Below are 17,872 nucleotides of genomic sequence, written 5' to 3'. Positions count from 1 at the left end.
CCAACACAGCTCGATAGACATAGCGGTTCAACTGCGGGACACGTCTCTGAATAAACTGCCTGAAACGTACCCCACTCCTCACGCCAAACCACCCAAATGAGTAAAAAATAATAAACTTTGCATCCCGTATATCCAGATCCAGAAAACAGAATCACAGGGTGGAAGGCATCACAGTGGATCATCTCTTCCAACGTGCCTGGCACAGGATTGTGTCCAGATGGTTCTTTAATATCTTCAATGAGGAAGACTCCACACCCTCTCTGGACAACCTGTTCAGTGCACAGTGTGCAACACAACTGTGTAAAGTACTTTTTGGGGTTGGGTTTTGGTTGTTTTTTAAATGCTAATTCAGGTTTTTTAAAGCTGTCTTGTTGCCAATCCTAGGACACTGGAAGCCCCAAATCACGGCACCCTCAGTGAGGCCCCACTCGCTGCCCTGCACAGCGCACACGGCAGCACCAGCCAGAGCAGTGTGTGCCTTCCCTGCTAAAACACAGCCCAAATACAGCAGTTAGTGACTACATCATCACCAAGGACAGCAGAGAACTTTCCATGTTTTATTTTTATCTTTTATCACAGTACAATAATGTAAGTTAACAAAAAAAAAAAATCTAGTGCCAATTTCCACGGTGTCAAGTGCTCCACTCCAAACCACAAACGTCCATTAGAAGTCAAAAAGTGTTGCTCCAGGCTTACAGCGACATTACCTTCCAGAGGACTTGGTCATGGAGGATGCCACTATAATTTTGTGCTGTTTCCAGAGAGCAACCCATCCCATGGCTCCAGACTCCACATTTCCCTGAGTTGGGTTTGGTTCATCTCACACCAGCCCACGGGATCTGGGAGAGAAAACGGGCCAAGGGCATGTGCAATTCAATTCCCATTTTGATAAAAGACAAATCCTGTGGTACATTTTGCCAGGATGGCAAGTCCAAGGTGTGTAAACACAGCCAGAGCAACACAGCAACTGGAGGAAGACAACGGGCTAAGTGCAACTACGGCAAAAGGGAGGAACTTCTGTTTTGACGTGATCATGGCAGACTGCTGGAGGAAACGATTCGGTAGCGAAACAGGTATCACAGTACACCTGGACTACAGAATCAGTGAGACTACAGCTTAAGTTTGATTATTTATATTTACTAGTTCTGAAGAATATTTAAAATTGCATCTTCCTTCTGATTCCTTCCACAATTGCAGTCTGCTGCACTTTTGAAAAGCACAGACATTTGCGTTTACTGAATTTAAGGCTATTATGACAAAAAAATGTTTACAACCCCCCTCTCCAAAACCAAATATAAAAGTCAATTCACTCTAGAATGTCTTGGATAAATACAACCATCTGTTTTCCAAAACAAATCAACTCATTTTTATATTTGGAAGACAAAACAATTTATACTGTACAAGTTGGTCCTCATACAAATACTTTTGTTCTATAAACCAAACCACTTAGCACTGCAAGGTAAGTTTGGGTCAGAACACCCACCCTCTGCTGAATACAGATGTACTGGTGGGAGAGGTTCACCATCACTCTCTTTGCCTCAAAGCACCAGACCATCAAAAGATCTGCTATGGAACATCCTGAAGTTAATCCACCTTGCTCTAAGACAGGCTGAGGATGTACTCACACAAGCACATCTAAGGAAGCAGCAATTTCTGGGAGAGACTGCTGGGAAGACGATGTCTGCCTGTAAATGTTCTCACCCAAGAGAGAAAACTACACAGGAGCAGCAGAAATGGTCACAGTCCTAGCCATGACCACAGCTCCCAGTTCTCTCCATGGACACAGGAGGATACTTTTATTGTACATGCACCTGTGAAAGCTCGGTGCATAGAGAACCCACATCTGGGAGGGTGAGGATCCTTTCCATCACAGGAAAGTGGTTGATTTTGCATTCCCTGAATTAGGCAAGTGTTGCTGGTGGTTTAAGAGTCAGCTGAATCTGGTTCAGAAATAGCCACAGGCTAGGCAGGGCTTCACAAAAATGCCTACAATCAACGCTTCTTCCTCTTAACCTTAAAGTGCTGGGAAAATGCAGCATGACAGACTAGTTAGCCTAGGAAAAAAATTCCACAGTCCTACCATACCAAATCCTAACATGATAGATAAGGTTCCTAGAAGTTTAGACTATGACATTCTCCACAGATGATAAGAGAATTTCATAAGGAAAAAATATAAGCTTGGAGTAGCTGGTTAACAGCAAAAAATATGGCAACTCAAATCTTGGTATGGTCAACCAGCATTTTTAGAATATAAGTGACCCTTTCTAATGCACAGCTATCACTTCAATGCCATTTTTCACTAAAAAAAAAGTTCCTCCAATTATAAACATCAAAGACAATACTGTAATAATAACACTTTAGGCATTATTTAAGCTTTATAACTTACAAGAAGTTAAAATCTTTTTACATACATCTCCTATTCTTATCTTGAAAGGACAGCTAACCTTAAAACATGGATAATGGCTCACTACCTAAGGGCCAATTCTAAACATTCTCAGTCTGACTCATTTGGGATAAAGGGTTTATTTCTTGCACAGAAAGAGGCTCCTCACCAGTCCCTGCTTCACCAGCCACTGTGTATCTGGCTGACTTCTCAATGAGGAGCATCAGTGAAAAAGCAGCTCCTGGACATTTATGTCACCTACAGACTGACACGCTCCACAGTCTGCTCAGAACCTCTGAGCAACCACGGCAAAGTTGGCTGCACCCACTCAAAGTTTCTGTCTCCTGCAAAAGCTGATTTCTCACCTAACAGAGAGGGTAAAGCATGGCACGTATCTGACTGTGACTCAGTCATAACCCTCACACAGATGGCATTGCTAAAATAAACCTGTGTCTCTTTGCAACATGCCATAAAAATTCACTGATTGCCTTAAAATACTGGAATAATCACTGCATCTTCCCGTTAAATATAGCATCATGAATTCAGTAAATTCAGAAAAAAGTATTAAAAAACCCTTTCAAAATAGCTCCTTAGTTATACCTTGCTTGAACTGAACCCTTGGTATTTGAGCAGCATGAGTCATCTCATTTCATTTCTCAACATAAGACAGAACACAAATAATAAAAATACAAATAATCTATAAAAACAACAGTACATCAGAAATCTGTGTAAAAAACATACGTCTGCATCAAGGAGCTCAGTAACAACTTAAAGCACCACTCAAAATTAAGTACCATACATGTTACAGTACATTCCATTTATTATGACAATTTAAGGCTAAAATAGGTACGACTCCCTTATAGTCAAGCTTTCTTATATTTATAAATGCATACAAACATTAAGTAGATACAAATGCGTAGGGGGTTTTTATTGCTCTGAACTGTCTACTAGAATGTTAAACTTTCCCAGATGTTGTCTCAGTTTGCCTTTTTCAATCAAGCTGAAGTCCTACAACTGCAACTTATGGCACTTGTACAATTATAGACCTTCTTTGATTTGAGCTGTAAATAAATTCAAAGATATATCAGACAAAACTGCCCACCACTGAAAACTTCATAACTTAGTTAACTAAACTATCTTATCTTCCATGAGATACACAATTCATCACAAAGATTAGTTCAGCCATTCTTCAGGAAGGATTTTCTTTTCAAAATAATAGTTCTAACCAAGCGGCAAACAAGACAACCAGCAAGAAATGATTGACTGGTACCAGTCTAACAGACTGGGCTCTGGGGGCGGAAAAAAAACCAGGAAGCTGGATATGTGCTCCAAAACAAAGAGCAAACTTTTCTTCTTGCTCACAGAGCAATTATGTTTCCTAATTATGTAAGGCAATGCCTCATTCTGCCAGTGCCAAATTCTTTGACTGTAGCTTGTCCATTTCTTGACCAATATTCCCTTCAATGGTATCACACTGGGCAAGAAAAACCTGAGAATAAAAAACAAACAAATGTTATTGGATACACAGTTTGGCGCTGGGAGGCGTTTCTGAAGAACTGGAAGTGCAGTTCCTATCATGAATTTGAGATGTCAATTCAACAGCCACTTTCCATTGGTTTGATAATACCTTATGCACACCTGCCTTCACCCAGAATCCAAGAGAAACATGACATTGGATAAGGCTAATAAGGGTATGCATGGCTGCCCACCATCACCAGTCCTGATGCTGACTTAATTTCAGTTGATCCAAAGTCCATAAACAACAGGAAACATAAAGGTTCAGACAAGTTAGTGCTTCATTCAGTTTGGAACATGACTCCTAAACTCCTTTCTAAAAACACGTACTTCAGAGGCCAAGGCTGAAGGGAGGGACAAACCTGCTCAGTCAAATTTAAAACAAGCTTTCATTAAACCAAGACCTTTTCTAATTCTTAAGACTACAAAGCACCATTGAACCTTCATCTTCATCAGTAGCTGGTATTCCTCAAAAGTCAGAAGGCTCCATTCCAACACAAGCAGTCCACAGCACCTTATGCTTTCTTAGAACCTGCTCACAAATTCTTACAAGTAGAGCAACACACAGAGAGCAAATGTGAGCCAGCAGCCCCTGGTTACTTTGCTAGGCCTGTACACAGCACAGCACGCAGCACTATAACCCAATAAACTGTTTTAGGCCAACCCCAGGGTGTGCAAGTACACTGCACTTTCTGAGAAAGATTCTTCCATTAGCTGTTCATATCTTGACTTTGTTTTTGCTATGTCTGCACCAGATTCTGACAGTCAAACCAGACATTTCATGTTATTTACATTAAAATAACACTAAGAAAGCACTTTCCTTCTAGAGCAGCAAACTGTTGTGCAATGTGAATGTTCCTCAATCATCACACTGCTTTGAATCATCTGTTTCCAACCAATTTCTTCAGGTGTCATCAACTCAGGTCCGTAAGAACTTGAGTGATGAAAAAGTGAAGGTGGTTACAACTGCAGCTGCTGGCTGCTACTGCTTCATATTTATCTCCCCACCCTGGAAGACATGTGACTGCCAGCAGTAGAAGGCAGTTGATAGCTCCTCCTTGCTGTCACGGTTACTTAGGAATAATAAGGATTACTTGCCACTGTTTTCCTGTTCTTGCTCTAGAAAAACAAACTGTTGTTGACAGCTCTAGTCTGAAACCCCTTAGGATTCTTCTGCAGTCCTCAAAGGGTTCATAACCCATAGCTGCATAATGCTGTGCCTATAAGAGCACATAAATAATTCTGATCTCTGCTCAAAAGAATCTATTTTTATGCTTTAACAGCAGTTCTTACACAAAGCCCCACTTACTTCTGCTCTAACTTTACCCAAGAGTGGAGATCCAATAGCTTCCACAAAGTTGACAGCCACCATCCTATTACAAGTTTTGCTGCCTTGGTTAGCCACATGGAATCAGGAGTGTGTTCAGAATCCCCACATAACAAAGCCACACCAGCAACCACCTTCATTTCCATTTGCATTATCTGAACTTATCTCAATAACTGAGTACAAAGTGCTTTGTCCCTAAAGCTGTAACTAAAACCATTTCTCCTATGAAGTACTTCTTGGTGGGCCTTCCTCTCAAATGGATGGCCATTCTAAAAAACTTGTGAAACATCAATGGGAAGTATTTAATAAGGTTACAGTAAAAGACTAAAGCATTCAACTCTATATATGAATGCAAGCTACTTCCACAAACAATTTTCAGGAGTCCTGGCACTAAGGCTAGCACAATACAAATAAAAACAGTAATACAAGTAGCATTACCATTCATTTATCTAAGTTTGAGTGGAGGGAGCTGAATTCCAGTATTTAGTAACGAACCTTCCGTTCAAGGTCTCTAAGAAAACAATTACTAGGAATTTACAAGCATCATACCATAGCAAAGCAATTAAACCCTCCATTCCCAGCACATCTACTCTGCTGTACAGATCATAAAGACCTACTGCCCAAAGAAAGTTGGTGCATTGCAATAGAAGCTCCATTTTCCAAAGAAGACCTCTGGCAAGGTCAGGAGTAGGTCAGCAGGAGCTACAGCTGACTGCATGCTTGTGCCCAGACCTCAGTCTCCAGCCCACCAAGCTTCCAAAAAGAAAGAATGATCAATCCTCTTGTCTTTACAAGTTAACAGGATTTCTTCACATCGTCAGGCAGCCATAAAACAAACCATTAATGTAAATGACAAACATTATCTGAAAACAGCATGAACTATGAAAATTTTTTTGTGTGCTGTTTTATAAAGCTATTAAATATCTCTCAAAGAGAGGTTATACAAAATACCAATGTAAGAACAAACACGGAAAAAATCTAAACAGCTCATTTTCACAAACTCTCAGTATACAAGTGCCCAGCATTTAAGAGGGAAAAAAATAGAAAAAAAAAAAAAACCACCAAGAAAACTTACCTGGACCCTCTTGACCAACCCCTTCTTTTTCAGTTTGCAGTCACTGAAATTCTCTGGCAGATTCTGCAGTAAAATAAGCAAACAAGTTGATGCAGGTTAATGCTGAAATGAATGTATTAGACTTACAGCAAAAACTGGAATTATCAAAGAAGGCTCTAAATAGGCATCCTGAAAATGCCATGCCCGATCAGTAATGATGATTACACAGGAAAGAATATATAAGAAAAAGTTATTAAAAAGTCAGGGATGCAGCACGCTGACTGCAAAGAACCAAGCTAGCAAATCTACCATGTGTCTTTAGGAAATACACAGCAACAGAGTACACACAGTGCTTTTTCTGCTGTGGTGTATGTTAACTGTTCAGCTGAGCTTCATCTTCAGGGTTTTTTTCAGAGATTGTAACATGAACAAATTTGTTACAAATACATTAACTAAATCACTTGCCATCATTAGAATGCATCATTAGCAATGCACCCACTGCCAGTCTAAGCTGTACATCTGATCATCTCTGCAAAGTGCTCATGGAAGGCAACAGATGTGAAGTGTTATAGGATGTCAGCTTTTAATTTAATTCAAAATGCATAATTTTCTGTACTCCTACCACCCATTACTTTCATGTATACCATCCTGGCAAATGTTACATGCTCTGTCCTTTCTGAGCTTTGTGAAATGGGGCTGTTGCTGAGGAATGGTGCTCAGGTTTATGAATTTTTTTAGAATGTAAAACACCTGTATAGATGATTATCATTATATAAAGTTTATGTGAACATTCTTAAAAACACTGTGCTCTCACTGGTGAAGATACATAAAAACCTTGGGAGTTTCTCACTAGTTTATTTTATTTTCCCCCTAACTCCAGACCAAGAATAGAGGTTTCCCTAACCTAATCTGTTTCATTTCAGCCAAAATGTGAGCACAGCTGGGAGGTTTAAATACATAAACTTTTGTAAAAATCAAAAAAACAAATTAAAAAAAAGGTGCTCTTTTCTTTTATTGCTCAGACAAATAGATTCTACTCCTCCTGTTTGCTGCCCATGCTGTGTGAGCTGGTGTGAGGCACTTCAGCTGAGCAGTGGGCAGTGTCACCTCCCTATGGGAACACTCCTTATCTCCCCAGAGGTATTTCACTGGTGTTTCCCTCTTGAGCCCCAACAGCAGGATGGTTGGAGTAGAAGGCTACAACCTAGTTTCCATTACTGAAACATGGTAGGAAAGTTTCAAAAAACTGTAGTCAGCATACAGACTAAGGGGGGATGAAATGGAGGATGGAAAGTTACCAGCTTAGATGTAACCATATGGAAAATTACAGGGAGAAAATGCAGTTGCTGCTCCCTAAATGGAATGTGGTCAACATGCCGGACTTCCCACACACAATACACACTAAGGGGCCCTAAAGAGAGAGTGGACTGGAGACACCAAGGCCAGGGTCTGTCCAAATCCTGCAACATCCTGGTACATGGTGGTACCTTGTAGCTGATAAGCCACGTAACAGCTGTAAGTCAAGGAAGGAAAAAGATTTCCTGCTGTTGAACCAGCAACTGTGGCAAGATCACAGATGCCCACCTCCATTCCAAAGTTTACCTTGGATGCAATACTAATGTATAAGTCCAGCCCCAAAGGTCACCTCAGATGTAATAATGACATCACCCACCTCCAAAGTACAACCACCCCCCACCGAACATGATGCATGACTAGAATCACTCTAGCTCCACCTAAATGTAAAAATAGTATAAGACTAAGTTAAAAATGGCATAAAAATAGGGAAGACTCCATTATTGGGGATCAGAGCTGGTTAGTTTATTGCTTTATGGAAATTTCTGCAGCCAGATACTACTACCAGCAAACCTGTCAGAGTTTTCTATTGTATTAATAAAGGAGGGCTATTCCATAAACTGGTAAAGTGAGTCCTTCAAGGGCACTTACAGTCACTGGCAGCAGGTAACTATTTGTGGATACCCAGGAGAGGGTCCCTCTTATGCTGTTGTGTCCTGAATTTGTCCCTGAATCTTGCCTGGTACATCAACAGACCAATTAAAGATGTGGAGATCCATACCTTTAGAGAGGGTCCTCTCTGTTTGCATGTGACCCCAAGCAAGTCATCTGAACCACCCCTGCATCAGGGAAGGGTCCCCATCACAGGATGCTGACAGACTGGTGGGGCACATGGGTCTCAGTTAACCTGGGGCACTGACACACAAATCAAACAGAAAGGGTTGGAGAAAACTTCCTCTTTCACGTGACAGTGCTCCTTGAGTTTTAGAAATAGATTCAATTTCATGTTTACAACTCATGCTAAGAGATTAAAGAACTATAGTAAGAAATGCTTATCACATTTTTATTGATCCAGACAAATTCAAAAAGTGTAGTAATAAGATCTCATCTTAATGTAAGTGGAAAAATTTCCCAGATGTCTGGGAAATGTTTGTTACAGGAACAGTGATGGGGTTTTTTCCGAATAATTCTTTCTTTTAATCTTTGAAATGTTAATTTCGTATGGATTTATCCAATGACAAGTATAGCAGAGACAGGGAGACAGTTAAATTTCATCAGAACAGCATGGTAATTTAAGTAAATTCTACAGAGGAATTATAATTTTAGAAAATCTCAGGAAAGGAAGATGGACCATCAGAGCATAACTATGAGTCAGTAGCGCTATCAATGTCCTCAGTACTGATAGATGCAATTTGACAGATTTGTTGTGAACTCATGTTAACAAAATCAGTGACTGATATTTCAGAAGAGAAAGCTTTTTTCAATTCTTAGAACAATCTGTTCTCTGCAATATTGTCTTTCTAGATTAAAAAATCTGCCATTTAACAGGACCATCTTGAGGACAAAGTGAGTGCTCACACTGCAATACTGGTGAAAACATTCATTAAATCAGAGCTGGTTCACAAATACATGACTGTGCACTCAAATCTTCCTACAGATCTCATAAAAACTTGTCTTTTTCTTGAAAAAGCCTTTCAGATATTTAAAAATCTGAGCCAGATGCCCAAGTAAAGCATTTCCTGTTTTCTTCTCACTGAGAATTATAATAAATAGTGCATTTTGACTTCTATTCCTGGACTAAATATTTTAACTGATGAAATAGCACATCTGTGAATGCACACACACAAATCTTCAAGTATTGAACAAGACTCAACTGCATTCTTCCCAAAGAAAACTTGTAAGATCTGTGGCTAATGGCAATGTCTGACTGTGTCAGACAAATTAAAATTTTGTAAGATGCAGTGAAAGCAGTAGCTGTTTAAACACATTTATGTACAATGCTTAAGTTAACGATGTTTTACCCAAAAACATCCTTTCATGCTTTTGGGTAGAGCATCTTTTCTTTCACACCTCTGGCAGTGACAGCACTGTATTTTTTCTCTCACTCCCCACTACTGTATGACTATAAACTTACTCCTCCATCTTCCAAATCTCATCTTTTAAATTCACAATTATTGAATGCATGGTGTCTAGTGAAAGCAGTTAGTTTCAAACCCAACTCCTCTAATTAATGAGCTTGTCTGCTACCAGTAAGAGAGTGATATGCCTAGAATAGAAAGAAAACAATATGCAGGTTTCCTCAGCCTTATGTCTCTGTAACAAACCAAATCTCATTTTACATCAAGCTGTATGGTTTTGAGTGATCCAAATAACACACAGCAGCTGAGACACCTTAATGAGCTGTGACAATTCTGCCAAAGAAAAAATCTGGAACATTTATAGTTTGAGCTTGCTGGTATGTTTGAATTCTACAATACATCATCCATTCTTCTCAGTCAGTCACATTTTTCCCCCTCTGAATTTTTTAACATGCTGTTGACTTAATCAACAGCACCTCTACATGTTCAATAGCATTTACCAGATGTGTCAGAACTAGCTTTTGACTTGGCTGCTAAAAAGAATGCTAATTACTTGTATGAACCAGTTCTACGATAAGATAAAATACTTTACTGCTTTGCATTTCTATTTGCCATTTTTACTTCAGTGGAACTCATTTATTGCTCATACACATCTCTCACTACCAGTCTGTACTGCTGCCTCCATACACTGCACAACCACAGTACAGCTCAGTGCTGCCTCAGTAACCTGGTGGCCTGTTCATCTGACCTGGTGTAATACCAGCACTCTGAACTCCCAAATTTTATGCAAAGATTCCACCCACCTACATGTATTTCATCTGCAAGACTGCACATTAGTCCAGTTTTCATGACAATCTCACAGTCAGCTTTGTATATTAAAAGAAACAAATACATGCAATGCAACTGCAATCATTGGCAATCCAAACACTCATTTACTTAAAAAAAAAAAAAAAAAAAAAAAGACTTTTCAATGTCACTGGCTCTGATACAATAAAGTACTAAGAGTTATTACAGATTTTGAAAGAAATTAATTATAATCAGTCTTAGCTCTGGCTGCTCCACTTTCTCAAGAAAAAGGACTTCAAGAAATGAAGTATAGGGAACTCCATTATTTCCCAAATCTAAACACTAGGTCACTGATTATAAGTCTTCTAAAACATTGTACTAGACTTAAAATCCCTTGTCCAGTACTATTTAGAGTATTTTGGGTAAGAAAATGCTTTCTTGTTAAATCACACAAAAAGTAACAGAATTAAAAGTAAACTTGGGAAATTGAGTTTGGATTAACCGAAATAGTGAAACAGTTTTATAAGGCTCCTGCTGGGTTCCAGAACTGCACTCAACAATACAAGTTTTTTATCTAAATAGGATTTGGTATCAAAAATGGAAGGGGTCAGAAATAAGCTCTAATCCCATTCAGTTGAGACAGTTGTCACCTGATTGATATTTTCATGACAGCATGTATAAATCTGCCACTTCAAACAGGAAATCAGTGATATGAGGTCTTTATGTCTAACAGCATTCAATAACAGTCAGCACAATATTCTCCTTTATATGAGGCAAAAAAAGGAAAGAGAAATTTGAAGACTTCAAAATACTTAGAATACAGCAATTAAAAAAAAATATTTAGAACCGTTGGCTATAACAAGCAGAAAAGACTTTATTATCATCATAGGCTCACAATACAAAAGCAGGAAATTAGTTAGTAAGCTTCCCACCATTCCTAGGAACACATCCATATTACAAAGCATTTGATGATGGCCAGTTCAAGTTACTACTCTTAGTTCACTGCTGAACTTTTTCAAAGAGCCCATCAAATCAAATTACAATTGTTTCACCAACTATAAGCATTTGTATGGCATATTTCTGAAACAAAATCCAATAAAAGGTCACTTTAATTAAATTAATTAAATGTACCAAGGAGGAGACACAAACACGACACTACCACAGAAAAGCAGCATTTTTCCTTTAGAGCAGGCTATTATGATCTTGATACATTACATAATTATATAATGAGGCTCACAGAGAACAACCAGCAGAGAGAGAAACAGAGTAAGGAAATACCCTGGTTGGGGCAATTGTCTATTTATCTCTGCACAAGACCCTTATTCTCATCTAGCTCTCAGCTACTACATGATACAGAAAGATTTGTATTATACTCTGGAAATGTAATGTAAGGTTATGATCCACTAATTACTGTGAAGCACTTGGATAGCAAAAAAGAATTTCTTAGTACATTAAAATATCAAGTAAGTTTCTGTTGGGATTTGACCCTCTTCTGTGGTTAGTTACTTACAATGGCATCAATCTGTTCAAGGGTCTTCATGAACTGCTCTGCAGTTCCTTTTATCCTCTTGTCCAGCTGTTTTAGTGCTTCTGCTTGGAGATCCTTTGCTAAAAATCCCTGAAGAAGAAGAAAAAAACTAATTATTCCATACCCTACACAATACTCACCTTAGAAAATCTGTCAATCCACAACAGCAGAAAACATCTTTTACTATTTCCATATTTTCAAGCATGATAGGGACTCCAATCTTAACTGTATTCTTCTGTATTTTATCAATTCTTGACATGGTAAATGTAAGATCAGTTAGGTTTACTAAAATGATAAACATGTAATAGACCTTCTTCTTTGGACTTTGAGCAAACACTAAGTTTTTCCAGATATAAAGAACGTAACTTGTCCCATATGAAACAATATTTACCTTTTTCCAAACAGTGCCATGTCTCTATTTTGCAAATTCATAAATAGCATTTGGAATTCACTAAGAATTATTACTGACTCTTGGACATTTAGGAGGGATACCTTATTACTGACTACTCAAAACCTTCAACTGTTTTGTTTGGGTTCTATTAAAATAGATACACCTACAAAACTGCTTTGCAAAGACATAAAGTGATACAAAACTGGCATACCTTCTGGATACTTGTGAACTCTTTATTAACTTCCTCTAACTTATTAGCTATTTGCTCCACTGACTTCTCCAAATCTTTTAACTTCTTTAATTCAGCTTCTTCTTCTGGACTATTCTGTGTATTCAAAAGTACAACATTCACAACTAAGAAACAAATAAAGATATAATGCAGCTAAAAAGCAGCAGTGCTGATAGAGACATAAAGGCTTCTGAGGGTTTAGAATATACACCACATTGTGGCTATTCCTTCCATATTTTAGTACCTACCAAATAAGCTTCTTTCAAAGCTTAATTACAAATATATCAGCACATTTAATGCGATTAATTTGAAGGGAAAATACTTTTTTTTTTTTTGTCTTTTTGTCAACTTTTTTTTTTTTTAAGTACAGGCAATATTTACATCATAAGATTATTACCTCATTCTCAAGTTGCATAGCTAGCCCCAAATCATTTCACCAGAAATAACCCAGATGATCAAGACTCAGTAGCTACAGTTGGGGAAGTCTTTTTTAAACCAGAAAAATAAGACGAGCAGATAAGGTCATCAGTGCACAGAAAGTTCATGAGCACTAACCACAGATTAGGCAGTCTTGTCAATAATGTAAAGCAGAAGCCAGTCAATAATGTAATTTCAGAAATATACAAACTGCAGTTATTTGCAGTGTAACATGAGACTGAACTCAACTTTGTGGATAGGTATACAAAATTAGGTTAATGCTGCAGCTTGTTCCTGTGTTCAGCAGCTGACTTACTGACAAAAATGATGATAGTTTAAGGGGAGAAAAAGGTCCAAAAGCAATGCTTACCCTTTTCCCAATCAACATGACTTTGCAACCATTTTTAACACCAAGTGCTGATAATGGTTGTTCCAATTCTTTCAGAGACTTTCCTAAATGAAGAATGAGAGAGGAAAAAAACAGTTAAAGTACAGTTAGTGGCATAAGAATGTCTTTTTGAAGACATTCAAAACATGGACACCTGAAAGTTACAAAGATGAAAGCTTATCATCTATAAGAAACATGGCAGATTTACAAGTTACCTTTGTATATCAGTTTCTGAAAAGGAACTGGGACTCCAGTGACTTGTTCAATAAGTACAGCCATATCTTGTAGTGTAGGTTCACCATTTTCTTGCTGAGAAGCAACTTGAATACTATGCTTTTCATTACCTATTAGAAAAACACAGTAACAGTAATACTTACTGTAACTGATAAAATATTACAGAAAATTAATCTCTAATATTTATTAACATCAATGCATAAAGTTCTCAAACCACAGATTCTTATTCAGAATCATAATTTTCAATCAAATTATTCTATTGCATTTTTTTTTCCTCTTGAAGAAGGGACCCCAACTGAAAATTTTGGTTTACATTGGAATAACCTGAAGAGTTAGATTGGGTGTCTTTTACTGGCATAATTTAGCTCCTGCTAAATATTATTCTCTATCTCTTTTTAAGAGTACAGATGGTGTCCAGGCATCCCACACGTTAAAGCATGAAAGCCCACACCTTCCCAATGTTTCCCATTTCCTACTTCTAGTGACTTCTAATGACATGAGTCTTTGATATGTGAGACAATTTATCACTTCCTTTTCTCACTTCTCTTCAAACATGAGAAACAAGCAATCATTGTCTTCCCTGTTTCACCTCCACCACCAACCAGAGAGAATTCTCAGAGTACAAAATCTATTTCTCCCCATATTCTACTGATAAGCAGACATAATCACTTGGAGAAGTCCCAGCTTATCTGTCACCTTCCACTTATGGAGCATCCTATTCAGACTCCCTAAGATTACTTGCATGCAAAAAGGAGGTAGTTCTTAGGGGGAAAAAAAAAAAGGAGTATGCCTATTAATCTCTGCTTTGCAACAGACCCTTTTTACAACCCTCTGCTCCCACACACTTAAAGTCTGTCAATCTGAAAGTACCCACAGGAATCAACCACCTCTGGCTGCAAGGGAAATCAAAACAGGCATTTTTTCACTCTGCAGGAAGAGAGAACTTAACACATACCAGAAGGAAAACTATTCTCATGCCACTAATTTAAAGTGCACATATCTTTCACACAGGAGAGTGCTAGAAAAATTGATTTTAAAATGCTCCAGCCTCCCATAGTCGTATGGCAAGTGACACTGCAGCCTCAAAAATTTTAAAGCACTAACTAAATATATTATTCCAAGACAATTTCAAGCTTAAAATCGCATTATGCCCCTCTCACTCAAGCATTTCCCATAAACAGCCCTTCTTACCAGCTTGTTTTGGGGAAAATGTAACAAGCCACAAAACACAACCTCAATGTATTTCAAAAGGTCATTTTCATATATACAACTGCTCTGTATAAGGGCTCTGCCCTTGAGGAGTTGAGAGAAAACAAACGTTAACTGAGGAAAAAAACAGATTAAGTTTGTCTAACAACAGAACCAGTTTAATTACAAATTATGAGTACCACTTTGGACAGACTGTAAACAAATTCTACTGTAAATTCACAGCAGAGTGAAATCACCATAAAAAACAACTCATGGGTTGCTCCAGGTACCAGAGCTGAGATTCCCCTGCTGGCCACAGTGAAGACCATGGTGAAGCAGCTGTGCCCCTACATCCCAGGGAGGATCCCACACCAGAGCAGGTGGATGCCTGGGAGGAGGCTATGACCCTGTGGGAAGCCCATGTTGGAGCAGGCTGCTGACAGAGACTTGCAGACCCATACGGAAAGGAGCCCACTCTGGAGCAGGTTTGCTGGCAGGATTTGTGGACACTGAAGCAGTCTGTTCCTGAAGGACTATAATCCTCAAGAAGAACCCACGCTGCAGCAGGGGAAGAGTTTGAGGAGTCCTCCCCCTGAGGGGGAAGGAGCAGCAGAGACAAAATGTGATGAACTGACCGGAGCCCCCATTCCCCTGCACTGCTCAGGCAAGAGGAATTAGAGAATTCAGGAGGAAAGTTAAGCCTGGGGGAAAAGTCATGTTTTCTCTTTTAGTTCTCCTTGTTCTACTCTGATTTGAATGTTAATAAACTACATGTCCCCAAATTAAGTCAGTTTTGCCAGTGACCTGGTGAGTGTTCTCTCCCTGCCCTTCTCTCAACCCATGAGTCTTTTTCTGTATTTTCTGTCCCCTGCCCAGCAGAGGAGGGGAGTGACAGAGTGGCTTTGGTGGGCATCTGGTGTCCAGCCAGGGTCCACCCACACCACCTCCAGATTCTCAAGCCACACATGTAGGTGTACTGTCATTCTGTTTCTCAGCCCCAATTTCCATCTTTCCACACTTTCACTTATGCACACAAAACTTTACTAAAATGTTTTGTGCAAAGTGGTCAAGCCACATCTGACAGCTGAAGGTGTAAATCAGACAGATGAAGCCCAGGCTGAACAAAGGCTTCTATCTATTAATGACAAAGTCATTGTCAGGTAAGAAAACAATTGGGAAGACAGAAACACTCTCAGACAAGCAAGCCGCTGGCAAACAGCAAGACATTGGGATTATAAATATGTCAAATCATTACATTACTAACATCTTTGCAAAATGAAAAGCCCTCAGATCAAATGGAGCTCTCTGAAGGAACCAGTGAGCATACGAATCATGATGATTCAAACAAATTCATCACCAAAGACTTTTAAACAAAACTACCAGGCGATAAAAGGAAACGTCTTAACAAAACAATTTGTAACACAATTTGAAAACACGAATGAGCAAGCAAAAACAAATAAACAATAAGCTTTAGAGATGTAAAGAACATTACCAACACAGTTAAAAAGAAACAAAGGCAGAAATTATTATCCAGTAATTTTTAAAGAAATAGTTTTGCTGACAAACATCAGCCAAATACCTTGCTGATTTAATACCTTACTATCCTCTTCATTCCTCCTCCTGTCTCACTTAGATCCACTTCAAAATTTAACCATTGTGTTTCCCATCTTATTTTTAAGAACTGCAGAATCCAAGCTATTCTCACCCCTCTACAGTAATGTTTTATATTTATTTATTGATACAAGCTTATCTTCCTCTCCATCTTCTTCTCCCTCCTCCGGTTTTTCTTCCAGAGGTGGAAAAAAGCCCAACTGTGTCAGCTGGCCTTTGAGTGACCCATTCCATCAGGTCAGCACCCACCTGTCCTACTAAAGAAACCACTCTCTGTTGCAGCCATGCAGCTCACTAGCTGCAAACATCCCAGTCTCTTCAACAAACCAGAAGAAAGCCTACAGGGTAGCACTTGCTTTTAACATGCAGTGCTGACTTCAGCAATATATTTCATCTAAATGAAGATTACCCAAACAACAGAATCACAGAATGGGCCAGCCTGAAGGAACCACAGTGGGTCCTCTGGTCCAATTTCAGTCATCCTAGAGCAACTGGCACAGGATTGTGTCCAAACAGTTCCTGAGTATCTCCAGTGAGGGAGACTCCACAACCTCTCTGGGCAACTTGTACCAAGGCACACTCACTCCCACAATAAGGACGTTTTTCCTTATATTCAGGTGGAACTTCCTGTGCATCAGTTTCTGCCCATTGCCTCTTGTTCTATTGCTCGGCAGCATTGAGAAGAGCCTGACTCCATCTTCTTGGCATCCCCTCCTCAGATATTCACTCACATCAATGATGCCTCTGTCATGTCTCCTCGAGGCTGAACAGGCCCAGCCCTCACCTCTTCCTTTTAAGAGACGCTCCAGCCCCCCATGACCCTCGTCGCCCTCAGACGACCTCTGCTCTGCTCCCGGCAAAGGCCGCCGCGTCACTGCTCCCACCAGCACCCCTCAGCACACCTACGCCTGCAGACACGGGCAAGCCGTGGCCAGAAGGGAGCGAAGCCTCCCTCCGCAGCCGGGATGGAGCCCAGGCCGGGGCCGCCCCGCTCTCCCCCCCGCCGGTGCCGCCGCGGCTCCCGGTGCCGCTCGGGGATGGCGGGCAGCGGGGCGGGGAAGGGCCGGGAGAGGCCCCGCGGCCGCAGATGCGCCCCCCGCCCGCCGCCCCTGCCCCGGGCGCTTACTGTAAGTGACGGTGACGGTGACCGGGGCTCCGGGCGCCGCCATCTCGCCCCGCCACAGAACCGTCGGCGGCGCGGCCGGAGCGCGTCACTTCCGCAGAAGAGCCGGGAACGCCGCTTTCCCGGCCACGCCGCTTTCCCGGCCACGCCGCTTTCCCGGCCACGCCGCTTTCCCGGCCACGCCGCTTTCCCGGCCACGCCGCTTTCCCGGCCACGCCGCTTTCCCGGCCACGCCGCTTTCCCGGCCGTCCCGCCCGCGGCTCCCGGCGGAGCGCCCGCCGAGAACGGCTCCTCTTCCTCCCCATTCCGAACCTGGCTCTGCCTCGG

At 40.4% G+C, this 17,872-nt stretch overlaps 1 protein-coding gene across 2 annotated transcripts; it reads right to left on the bottom strand.

Moving 5' to 3' along the window:
- Positions 1–543: 543 nt before the first annotated feature.
- BAG1 (BAG cochaperone 1) lies at positions 544–17,689 on the bottom strand. 2 transcript variants are annotated; one of them, XM_056486126.1, is made up of 7 exons: positions 17,549–17,689; positions 13,605–13,733; positions 13,372–13,454; positions 12,567–12,680; positions 11,947–12,054; positions 6,301–6,363; positions 544–3,872 (listed from the first exon to the last, which is right to left on the bottom strand). In XM_056486126.1, exons 1-7 carry the CDS (start codon positions 17,589–17,591, stop codon positions 3,783–3,785), a joined length of 630 nt encoding a protein of 209 aa, XP_056342101.1. In that variant the 5' UTR covers positions 17,592–17,689; the 3' UTR covers positions 544–3,782. The 2 variants fall into 2 exon arrangements, with proteins under 2 accessions (XP_056342101.1, XP_056342102.1); XM_056486127.1 differs by lacking the exon at positions 12,567–12,680.
- Positions 17,690–17,872: the final 183 nt, after the last annotated feature.

This window comes from Oenanthe melanoleuca, chromosome 2 (assembly GCF_029582105.1).
Source record: "Oenanthe melanoleuca isolate GR-GAL-2019-014 chromosome 2, OMel1.0, whole genome shotgun sequence".
Classification (NCBI taxonomy): domain Eukaryota; kingdom Metazoa; phylum Chordata; class Aves; order Passeriformes; family Muscicapidae; genus Oenanthe; species Oenanthe melanoleuca.
The sequence above is the reverse complement of the archived record's forward strand: the minus strand, read 5'-3'. Positions and strand labels throughout refer to the sequence as shown.